Source organism: Cyprinus carpio, chromosome B22, assembly GCF_018340385.1.
Source record: "Cyprinus carpio isolate SPL01 chromosome B22, ASM1834038v1, whole genome shotgun sequence".
In the NCBI taxonomy this organism is placed as follows: domain Eukaryota; kingdom Metazoa; phylum Chordata; class Actinopteri; order Cypriniformes; family Cyprinidae; genus Cyprinus; species Cyprinus carpio.
In genome coordinates, this window is record NC_056618.1 from 29,525,433 (window position 1) to 29,538,122 (window position 12,690).

The 12,690-nt window shown below is 34.8% G+C and overlaps 1 protein-coding gene across 1 annotated transcript; it reads right to left on the bottom strand.

The window, feature by feature from the left end:
• Positions 1-1,126: 1,126 nt before the first annotated feature.
• LOC109047385 (programmed cell death protein 4-like) lies at positions 1,127-12,453 on the bottom strand. Its single transcript, XM_042749102.1, has 12 exons — positions 12,305-12,453; positions 11,771-11,860; positions 11,191-11,493; positions 8,578-8,672; positions 7,639-7,752; positions 7,262-7,483; positions 4,458-4,555; positions 4,262-4,379; positions 4,021-4,128; positions 3,824-3,934; positions 3,606-3,745; positions 1,127-1,797 (listed from the first exon to the last, which is right to left on the bottom strand). Exons 2-12 carry the CDS (start codon positions 11,811-11,813, stop codon positions 1,740-1,742), a joined length of 1,410 nt encoding a protein of 469 aa, XP_042605036.1. The 5' UTR covers positions 11,814-11,860; positions 12,305-12,453; the 3' UTR covers positions 1,127-1,739.
• Between the last annotated feature and the right edge of the window lie 237 nt (positions 12,454-12,690).

Here is a 12,690-nt window from a genome sequence, read left to right on the forward strand (position 1 = left end):
AGCACATATCACTAATATAGTCAGCCATAGGTCAACTTTCAGATCAAAGGTTTTGATTTTTGTTTGCCGTTTTGGTAGAAATGATATTTATGCATGAGTTTAGGTGTGCTTTAGTTCATAAGGCCTCATATGCACATTAATGATTATTTAGTTTCTATGCATTTTTGTTCCAGATGCAGGAAAATTCATTCATAACAGTTGCAGCTCAGTTGCATGGTTTTAAAGGCTATATTCTCAAATTAATTTTTTAATATATATATATATATATATATATATAAACACTGTAAATTTGGGCTATTTGTAGAATAAACAAAATGGCAGCTAATTAATGCATGAAATTGCGATAATGCACAGGTCTTTACATTCTTCTGTCTAGTTTTTAAGTACATCCACTTTAAATGTCATATTTAAATATATATTTAACTTCAAAACTACTACTTTTTTTTTTTGAGAAATGTGTAATGTTATTCAGCAAGAACATTTAATAAATAAAGTGACAGTTAAACGCTATTTCAAATAAATGCTGTTATTTACTTTTATTTATTAAATAATCATGAAAAAGTGTTTCCACAAAAAATATGGCTGCTAAAAATTCAGCTTTGCCATAGCAGGAATAAATTATATCTTAAAATATATTAAAATAGAAAATGCATAGTTTAAATTGTAATAATATTTCATAATTTTACTGTATTTTTTGAAAAAGTAGAGACTTTCAGAAGCATAAAAAAAAAATCACCATTAAGTAGACTGATATTTCACTATTTTTAGATTGTGGATTATTAAAATTTACTGTTGTCAATACATAGTGAAAATTAAGTAAATGTTGATTAAAAATGCATTAATTTTAATATTTTGTTCCATTTGTCATTGCATTACATCTATCATCCACCCGCTTTGGTTTTTGATTGCTAATTATAAAAAAAAAAAAAAAAAATTTTCCTGTATATTTCAGGAAATGCCCAAGTCATATTTCACTCCTAAAGCTAAATAATAATATATAAAAATATAATTTTTTGTTGTTGCAGTTTATGCTGTTATAAATAATGTCATGATGGAAATGATTTTTGTCCCTAAAAATGTTTTTTTTTTTTTTTTTCGTAATATCTACAAAGAACATCCACCCACATCAGTGATGACAATAACTTTTTATTATTTATTCATCAACCAATTTAAACAAAGAGCAAGTAGGTCAGGGTACATTCCACATCCACCGGTCTACTGAAATATAAAAATAAATGTTCTGTGAAATGATCCCAGCTGCTGTGCGTTGCTCAGGTTTGTCCTTTCGTCAGTGACCATCAGAAATGACATCTTTGAGAAGTCAGAGAGGAAATAAAGGAAAACACAAACTGGAGCACAGTATACAAAAGCAGCCCAGGAGGAGAAAGAGCTCTGAACTTGCACTTATAAAGCTATGTACACAAATCTGCAAGTCTCTACAAACACTGCTGACTGGAGAACAGGAGTGGCAGTGAACTCAGGAATACAAAACATGGAATGACTAAGTCTTAAGTGTGGCACTTATTAGCTTATATAAGTCACATCAGAAGGATCGGGGGATTACGTCTCCTTCAGACTGAAAGTGCCTGGCCCTGTGGTCCAATTGTGTTCTGACAGGAGGAACGGTTTTGGTACTTAAACCTTCATGACAAATACAAGCAACTTAAAGCAATACAAAGCTCCGGTGAGCATCACGGCTGGAGCAGCTGCCACGGAAATGGCTGGGACTCCTGACCTCATTAGCTCGAGAGTTTGAGACGCCCGCCGTCTCCTTCACTGATGAACCTCTTACGGCCCCTGACCGAAACAGAACAATAACTAGTAAGTTCATTGGGGTACATGATAGGGCTGCCCTCGATTAAGGATTTTTCTGTTTGACTAGAAGTCATTCATTTGAAGCATTAGTCGACTTTATCATACGTTTATTTATAAATCATTATAATGAGCCTTTAAAATCGCATACATAGCCTAATGAGTGTGCTCAAGGACACGCATAAAGCCTGCCACAGTGCACCGGCAGAAGTAATGATTATGAATGTGTCAGGGGGAAAACAGTAAGGAGACCGCTTTAACATTTTAATAATTTGATAAACTAGTGCTTTCTTAGTTTTCAGCTTCAGAGATGAACTCTGTGACACTGACTCGTCATCTCCGCAGTAGTTGGATATGAATTTCTTAGTATGTTAATTTTTTTTTTTTATTTTTGTTTTTTTTTTTTTGAGTGTAGATATTTCACTCTCTATAGACATATTTTTAATGTCTGTAAGGTAAAGATATACACAGAGTTTCACGCTCAAGTTCACAGAGGCCGAGGCGGTAGAAAGCTTATTGAGTTATGCAGTGAGCTACTGTTCAGCTTCCGCACAGACACTTAAACAGCGCACACTTGTTTAGGTTAACATTAGATTAGCGGTCATGTAATGTTGCTAATACTTCTATATTTCAGATAAGACATATTTGAGGTCGATGAATGATAGGCGAGTGTTTGGATGTCCTGCATTACCACATAGACCAGCTGTTAACGATCTGTCCGCGCCTGTGGATATATGTTTTTATTTATTTGTTTTTTCTGCGACTCAAAAAGTTTTGATCGACCAAGCCTCTTCTAGTCGACTATTAGGGGCAGCCCTAGTACATGCCGATATTATCACACTCACACACATCATCATCATCATCATCACAACACATTTTGTCAACACATTAATAATCATGTAATAATAATAAATATATAAAACGTGTTTATACATTACTGCTATTCATAATAAATATGACAGAAAAAAAGCATTTTCCTTAACTTAATATGCAACATGACATTTTTATAGCCATTTTATATATCTGTAGTATAATAATAATAAACTGTAATAATACTAATAAATGGCTATAAAAATTGTGTACACATTACTACTGTTTATATATGACAACAATGAAAACAATAAGTGTATTTGGGTACATGACAAATCAAAAATAAGTTTGATGTAATAATTTAAATATGATTATGTTTACTGTATTTGTATGAATATTTATTATTATAGTTGTGTAATAAATAATGTTTAAATATGAGTACTTTTCATAATAAATATGCCATAAATGGCAATGAGGTCATTTTGGTAGTGACAAATCAAATAATTCTGATGTAATATTTCATACTTTTATTACTATTATTATTATTATTATTATTATTATAGTTGTATATAATAATAAATTATGTTTATATATGACTACTTTTCATAATAACTGACAACAATAAAATCAATTAGCAAGTTAATTTGAGTACATGACAAATAATTTTAGGTATAATAACATTATACATATATTTGTATATTATTATATAATATTACATTATATTTGTAAATTTTTTAATGAATAATAATAATAATAAAAAATAATAATAATAATAATAATAATAATACATTACTATTCATAAAAATACAACAACGAAAACAAAGTTTATTCAGCTACATGAATTTTGATGCAGTATTAACAATACATCTAATTTTATATATTACTAATTTTCCTAAATATATATTTCTATATAATAATAATAATACATTTAATTATTATTATTATTGTAAGTTAAAAATACAGTTAAAACACACCCCACTCACCGACAAGGACAGAGGTCTCTGAGTTTTTTATCGATGACCCCGGCGTTAAAGCTCTGCTCCACGAACTGCTCCAGGAGCGAATACGCACACGGCACGTCAATACTGAGATCTGCCATGTCCAGATACACCCTCTCAAACCCCTGCAAGAGGACAGCATTCACTTTAGATGTGCTTCCACAGCTGCGGTGATCCACACTGACCAGCAGGTGGCGTCATACCCGTCTCAGCTGGTCCACAGTGATGACCGTGGAGGCGCAGAGAGACTTCAGCAGCTGCAGGATCATCTGAAGCGTCCTGTCGCCTTTAGACTCCAGGACCATGATAACCGCCTGAAGAAAACAATGTGAAGAGAACAAAAAATTAACAATCAGGCACAAACGTTCCTCTTAAATCCCTGTTTTGTTGCCGTTATTACCTCATACACAAACTCATGGTGGAAATGTGGGACTTCCAGTTCTCTCAAGCAGCGCTCGGCTTCCACCGTGTCTCCTGATAACAGAAACTCCTTCAGCAGCAGGTTAACCTGCAACAACAGCCATTATGTAATCTGGAGTTAGAGGCTGAATGCATGTGTTGATATGCTGTAACATCTTCCAGCTCGTAGACAAAGGATGATGTTATGTAAGGTCGTAGGCGGTGAATGGGTGTGTCCTTGCCTCTTTGATGAGTTGATTGACAGGTCTCTGTCCGCCGCCTGAGCCCCAGAGACTGTCTATGCGCAGGCCGGTCCATCGGCTCATCCTCAGCAGCACAGCGGCGCGATCCAGAGCTGCTCTGATCAACGACACAAACCCACATCAAACTCCCCATCAAAACACAGAAGAGACGCACTGAGAGGAAAACACGCAGTACCTGGCGTATTCACAGTCCACTCGTCCTTTGTAGCCGTCTATGAAGCTTTTTGGGAGGATGTTGTCTGCGACGGCTCGAGCGATGAACTGACCGAGCATCTGCAAGACAAAAGTTAAACATTTCCAGCTAAAGATCACTCTTTCTGAGAGCTTTCAGCTCAAAACACTTCCACTGTGTTCACAGGATGAAAAAAAAACAAAAATAAATAAATAATTTATAAATAGGCCTATGGTTTTTCCTATGAGGCTCTTGAAAACATCGACAAACATTAAATATATAAAATATTTGAATTATTTAACATTTTATATTAAATAATTGCAATATTAAATATGGTCATTTTTTATAATATTAAAATATTCACAAATGGTTGATCAACTTTGGTGCATTTTCCAATCACAGTCATTTTTATCATTATTATTTTACAAATTTTTATTATGTATTAAAATTAGTTATTTTTTGGTATGTTTACCATCATAGTGTAATGGAAAAACATCATTTTCAGGTAATGATCACTTATTTACAAAGGGAACTGAATAATTTATAATCCAAATAGGCCTATATTAATTGTTTTTATTATTACTTTGACAAATAATAAAAGTATGAAATATTAAGAAACAGTAATTTTGAATATTAATATACATATACAAATATACATATATTTTAATATTACTATTTGGCAACTTTTGTCTATTTTCAAATCACACTGTACTGAATAAAATAAAGATTATTTAACAACTAAATATAGACTAAGTTATTCTATTTAAGTCATTTTATAATATACACTTAATTTCTTCTTAAGTTATATTTCTTCTAAATAACTGCACTGTCATTTTAGAAAAAGATTAAAGATCACTCATTCTATCTCAAATATTAAAATAATATTTAGAAAGAATTGGCATATTTCTCTGTTCAACCTGGTCCATTTTCTGATCATATGGTCATAAATATAATAAAACTATATATAATATTAGAGATCTTAAGTATAATAATATTGTAATATATTGTAATTTATTTGATTAATTCTACAATTATAAATACTAACATATTAAAATAAGTATATTTCATAATTATAAATTGGAAATTAAAAAGGAAAATATTATATTAAAATCACTTGTACGGACAACTGGAAATATAGTAATTACTTTTAAAATGTAATATTAAATTGTGTTTTCCCCCCACAAGGTCCAAAAAAGGAACTGAAATCATCAATAGTAAAATATCAAAATGAAACCAAAACTTTCTAATCTAAATAAAAGTTTTTTTTTTTCAGTTAAAGTTCACTCATTCCAAGAGCTTTCTATATTTCTTGTCTACGCACACAGAAACCCCTCATGTGATACAAAAAAGGAACTGAGCCACTTAACCGCAGAATTTCACTTGAAAAGTGTTTAAAAAAGCCCCATCATGAGATTTGTGTGTCGTACTGTAAACAGTGCAGTCGTGTGTGCAGCTGGAGGAAACACACAGTCAGATAATGCAGTAACACATATCAGCTCATACTAATGCAGTCGGGGGTCAATATTTGTTCACGTGCCGTTTTGGCACATCTCCCCTTTGTATTCAGACTGTATTGGTTTTAAGGGCAGGAAAGGGCTGCCTCTGCCAAATCCTGCTACTGGAGCGACATTGGCTCTGCTGTTTGTACAGCAGACAGTGTGTTTGAGGCACAGCGCTGAGCCAGCATTCTGCACACAGCCAGACAAAAGCACAAGCTCTGGTGTTTTGATGAAGCCAAAGGAAACAGCTGAAAGTCTCTTCTGCACCACCAGACGTGCTCCGACCGCAGAGCTTTCACTGTCAACCGCAGCTTACCAAACACGCTTGCAACTAAGTAAACATGCCACGCAGAGAGACGCACCGCAGCTTAGAAACTGTGCCTCAACTACAGCGGCTCATGATTAAATGTCATACAAACAATCGTGAATAACAATTTAATTCATATTAAACTTCATTCATATTGTCGATATATAAATATAATTTAACATTTTTCTTAAAACAAAACAATTAACTTTAAAAACTGCCATAAAGAAAATTTTTAATATCAGATATTTTACTGTTTAAATGTATACATGTGTATTTATGTTAAATTATTAGATATATATTAAATATAATTTAGATAATATATAATTATATATACATATTATACACAAATCATATATATGTTAAATATATTACTTAATTACATATTAATCTCATTAATAAACAAATAATTTGAATATTTCTCTGTTCAACTTAGTCCACTTTCTGATCATATTGTCATAAATATTATAAAACAATGTACAATATTATAGAACTTAATAATATAATAATATTGTATTACCGGTATATTGTAGTTAATCTTTTTGATTAATTCTATAATATTCTTGCAGTAGTATATTATAAATACTAACATATACTAAAATAGTTAAGGTACATAATATTATATAATATTATTATATAAATTGAAAATAAAAATTAAAATATTATATTAAAAACACTTGTATGAACAACTGGAAACATTAAATAATTACTTTTAATATTAAATTATTGTTTTTGTTTTTTCTGCAGGGTCCAAAAATGGAACTGAAAACATTAATAGTAAAATTGATCAAAATCAAACTAATGATTTTAAAACTAAATAAACAAGTAGATGTTAAAAAAATAAAATAATTAAAATATATACATATACAAAATATATACACGTACACATAATTATAATATATATCTACATATATTAGTTAATATACTTATTATAATATAAATATATAGTATAAGTACATCACAATTCTAACTGGTAGTGTTTATATGTAGCTGTAGCATGTTACCTGCGGAGCCCCAGGTGTGTCCAGCACCAGGTCGGGCAGCTCTTTGAGCAGTTTGTGGAAGGAGGCCTCCACGTCGCCCGCAGTGAGCACACACCCGCAGAGCTCGCTGAGCAGTCGTGACGTCAGCTCCCTGTGGCTGGCTTTGGCCTCCAGCGCTAGCGATACAGCTAGCATGGGCACGTCGCCACGCATGCAGCCCAGGTTCAGCTCAGCAAGCAATTCCTGAAGAACCAGAGCGAGATGTTCTGATTATAATGAGAATGCAGTGTTCCTCAGGTTTGTTTAATCATTAGTGCACAGGACTGCACGGCACTGATTAGATATGATGAAAGGGCAAAAGCCATCTCCTTTTTCAACAACACAGTAATAAATCTCACCGCCACTTCATTAGCATCTCCGTGCTCAAAGTACTCTTGAACAATAGGAGTGACCGTCTTCTCAAACGTCTCGTCGTCCAGAGGGAGGACGACCGTCTCATATACGCAGTTCTCCTGGAGAAACAAAATTTGATGGATTGTGCGCCAGTTTCATGGTTAAAATGGACACGCAGATTTGGAGAAATGTAGCATTACATCACTTGCTCAATGGATACTCTGCAGTTAATGGGTGCCGTCAGAATGGGAGTCCAAACAGCTGATAAAAACATCACAATAATCCACAAGCAATCCACACCACTCCAGTCCATCAATTAACATCTTGTGAAGCGAAAAGCTGCATGTTTGTAAGAAACAAAGCTTTAATTATGGCATTAACTTAAAAAAAAAAAGATTAAAACATTATAATTTAAATTGATTAATTGTTTAATTCTAGTATTCAAGTCCTCTATACATAATACTGTTTTCTCCAATGAAAAAGTCGTCTCGCCTGAATCAGGAGCGAAATCTGCACAGATCAAGAACTGTTTACAAGCGAAAATAGTCTAAAACATCTCTAAACAAATATGTGTGGATTTTAATGTGAAAGAACAACAGGGGATCAGAACTTTCTCCACTGGAAGCAGCATTAATATGGATAATGGACCCATATTTTGGCCAGAAGCAATGATTTAAATTTATAATGCTTTAATGATGGATTTGTTTCTTACAAATGTGCAGCTTATGATGTTAACTGATGGACTGGAGTGGTGTGGGTTACTTGTGGATCATCATGATCCGTTTATCAGCTGTTTGGACTTTCATTATGACGGCAAATCTGATTAAGAAAAACTCATCTACATCTTGCATGGTCGGAGGGTGAATACATTTTCAGCAAATTTTAATTTTAGGGCAAACTATTACTTTAAAAAAACATAAGCTAGCATCCTTTGTGGCTCTTACCTGCTCCGCATCGTAATTGGGGTCTTTAACGTCAACTTCATCTTCACCGTAAACCTCCCCAGGTGATCCCCATACACCTTTACCCCCTGCCCCACCTTTGGATACAAAACACATGAATAGCTTTTTTAAAAACAGTAAAATGCATTGGAATAACTTTAAAAATGACATGTCAGAGCAGAAAGAAGAAAGAAAACCATGTGACTCTTTCAGTGCCTTCTGCAGTAGCCAATAAAAAGTACATACTGTTCCTGTCATTGTCATGTTAACTGCACAGGGTCGTCCCTTCCCCTAAACAGAGCCGCGCCCCTTTAATTCACAGCTGCTGACATCACCTTTCGAGATGTGCAGAGCTCTGACCACAAGTGCCAAACTGATACTGAACGAGAAACAGAAACTGATGCACGCAAGGCTTAGCGTGGCCTTTATTAATGTAGATGTTCTTCTACATCCTCATGATGTTCCAAACTTGGGCGATTGTTTTTTTTGTTTCTAACTTGGGGGGTTTTTTTTCTTGTGTTTTATTAATGTAGATTTTTTTGAGAAATGTAATAGTTTTTTGTCCACACAATGGAGGTCAGTGGGGTCCAATGTTGTTTGGTTCCTGTTCATCATAAGAAATGAAGTCAAAAGTTTGATATGACACAAGGGTGATCATTTAAATGAACGAGCTACACTTTTGATAAACTGTTCAGCTTTTGGCTGGATTTAAAGGTTGTATAACACCTTTTTTGAATATTGAAACAAGTTATTCACATCAAACTTGCATTCATAAAATAAGAATATGTTATTTTCCTTAACACTTTGAAAACAGTTCCATAGGCAATAAATGTACCCATTATATGTAGATGTTCTGCTAACCTATATGTTCCAAACCTGGGAGATAGAAATGTATTTTTTTTCAGTGGGGTCCAATGTTGTTTGGTTCCTAACCATCTTCTAAATCTCTTCTTTTCGGTTCCACATAAGAAATGAAGTCAAAAGTTTGATATGAACGAGGAAATCTTTAATGAATGAGCTACACTTTTGTAAACTGTTCAGCTTTTTTTAAATAACACCTTTTTTGAATATAGAAACAAGTTATTCACATCAAACTTGCATTCATAAAATAAGAATATGCCATTTTCCTTAACATTTTGAAAACAGTTCCATAGGCAATAAATGTAAGCATTAAATTCTAATATATTTAGAAATGTATTTTTTTGTCAACTTAAATCTGTTTACTTTTTTTCCCCCTCAGGCACAAAAATAGGGAACTGAAATCTTTAATAATAAAGTAGGCCTATATTTTTTAATAAAGTTTTTTTTAATATAATATAAAATTTTTTATATATTTTAGAGACAATTTAATTTAGGTGTAATATGGGGTGTGTTTTTATTTTAAATTTTTTTGTGGTTTTCAAAAATACCTAATCTTGTCCAATTAATCACAGAGAATTATTATTATTATTATTATATATTTTTTAATATTCAGGATAATTTATTATATATTTTTTGGATCAGACTACTATTTGACAATGAAAATATTTGTCATCAATTTGTAATCCCCCATTTAAATGCAAAACAACAGGACTGGCTTCTGCTCAGCTTGAACCACAAAGCCTCCAAAGAAGATTGTCAATGTGCTGTAATCCACTTTTCAGGCCTCAATGGATGAAGTGGAGTATTCGACCGTACATATGGCACTTCTAAACCGACGACATTTTCACTGCAATGTCTGCATCTTAAGGCTTCTGGCCAAAAAAAGCTAACAGGAACTGCAGCCCTGCCCTTCAGGCTGACTTAACCACCCATTACATAACACACACAGGGCCGAATATGCCATCGCTGAGGGAATAAAAAAACAGAAGTGTGGCATGAAGTCATCTTGTGGGTAATGGGGGAGGTGAAAAGGTCACAACTAAAACACTTCAAATCTCATCTAAGTGATTAAATGATCGCCATTAGACACAAAGAGAGTAGAGTCAAAATGTTTTTTTGAAAGCTTAGTCAGCATACATATAGTGTACTTGACGCAGACCGCATGTAGGACATTTCTGCAAGCCAGACTTTTCCAAATCAGTTCAGGTCTGTTGCACTCAGGGCCAATGAACCCTCAAACACGGACCGAAACAACAACTGAATGAATAGAAGCGACCGTCTGTTATGAGTGTGAACGTGGGTGGAGTTCGGTTACTGAAGTGCGTCAGTCCGCTTGTGTGAAGAATCGCTCGGATGTCTGTTAACCATGCGATTGGCTAAAATGAAAGAGCAGATGCTGGAACAGAACCAAGTCAACACTTCATGTGCTCTGAACTCATATAAATGAATCCCACATGCACTGGACTTCCGGAACTTTCAGAATTCCAAGACTCTAAATTCTAATTTGTTGATGTTTACGTGCATTCCGAGTTCAACTGAATCAAAATATCCAAATTCCAAACAGAAAAGATCAGACTAAAGGGCTATTCATGCCAACAGCAGTAAATTTAACGATAAGTATAACGTTTTAATAATCATTCTAAATCTATCACACAAGAATAAATAACTCCAAAGTAGTGCTACGAACTTTGAAAAGGTTCCTCCAGCGCAAAAGCCCCTGCAGTTCTAGGTTAAGGAATCAAACAGCAATGATACCTTTCTTCGGCAGGCCTCGTCCCTTGCCCATCTTCGACCTCCTGTTTAGCAGTTTGCCCTTAGGGCTGGTGGGTGGAACCACAGAGCGGACCACATCGCCGTTATCGCTCAGCGAGTCGCCCCGGCCCGAGTCCTTGGAGGAGTTCTTCCTCAGACGTCTCTTCACCTTGGCCTTGAGTCTTGCCTCGTGGATGCTGCCGGTGGGAGCCGATATCCAGTTTCCGTTGATCTCGTTATTGACGTTTCCAGTGAAGGTGTTGTCCTCGTCCCCAGAGGGGAAGGAATCGCTGAGATCTCCAGCTTCTGTGGATGACGAGAGTGTTTGGAACCATTTACATGCGAATACAAATATCAAACTTGTAGTTTGAGACTAAATATGCACTCAAAAACAGCATTATTTATTTCCCTTCCCAATGTGGGAGTTAAAAACAAATGATAGTCTCGACCTTGGCAAATTCTGCAGTACTTTTCATATCGTATACCAAATATGAGGGCAAACAGTACTGAAACACTGACCTAAAAACATTTACTGTAATATAAAAATCACTAAATATCGCGATAAAAATAAACTTGAACTTACCAACTGGGTTTGCATTCAGCCATGCCTCGCAGTCAGTTGCCATGGTTAAGGAAATGAAGTTTTAACAGCGTATGAAATGTGCCTTCGCACCTAGGATGCAGAAATATTAACGTTAATATTTCTTTGCGAAGAAAAAACGCTTAAATAAATGAGAACAAGCAGCTGCTCATTTGCTCTCATTGGAGCTCCAATCAGCAGCGTCCATTTGGTGAATCGCATTACCGTGCAGACAGAAGACTGCAGTCTGCAAAATTAAAGTGTTTTGGCTAAGAAAAACTCATTTTTTGATGTTAATTGCTATTAACGTGTTTAATATTTGATGTAGAGCACGCATTCGATGGATGGCGTTATATGCACGCGCAAGTGCACGAGCGCAACATAAACATAAACAAAGCCTCGCGACTAGCAACGAACAAACGCCGTTTTTGTCCTTATTTAACACGGCGTCTAAAATAAAGATCCAAAAGTCTTAAATATCGCAAAATAAGTTTCTTTAAACCAACGGCCAGTCGATAAGGCACAAATCCTACTAACCTGCTTTATCGCGTCGTCCAAGTTCGTGCGGACTCTCCGTTGATGTTGATTTTGTGTTCTCTGCCCAGCAACTCGATAGCGTAATGCTGCCCTGCGAGCTCTCTGATTGGTTAGAATAATAGAGGCGGATGACAAAGTGGCCAATGAAAATTGAGTTCAGATGAAGCCGATCTTTCTCGTATTTTCTATGAGGTCTTCGGTGAAGATCGTGACTTTCCGCCGCTCTGCGATGAACGCTGGATCAGAAGTGATGTCATTATGTAACAGATTGCGCATGGGTGAGGATGGAGTCCCTCTCTCTTGTTAAATTATTCATCTGACCCAGTTTTAAGAAAGATGATGGTTAAAAAAAGTTGCAGGGATATTTCATAACGTTCAGGGCCATC

Excerpts from the sequence above, each read along its gene's own strand:
- LOC109047385 (XM_042749102.1), bottom strand. The coding sequence starts at position 11,813 with ATGGCAACTGACTGCGAGGCATGGCTGAATGCAAACCCAGTTG. Across the intron at positions 11,494-11,770 it reads GCTGAATGCAAACCCAGTTG|AAGCTGGAGATCTCAGCGAT; the intron begins GTAAGTTCAAGT and ends CGTCATCCACAG. Across the intron at positions 4,556-7,261 it reads ACACACCTGGGGCTCCGCAG|ATGCTCGGTCAGTTCATCGC; the intron begins GTAACATGCTAC and ends TTTGTCTTGCAG.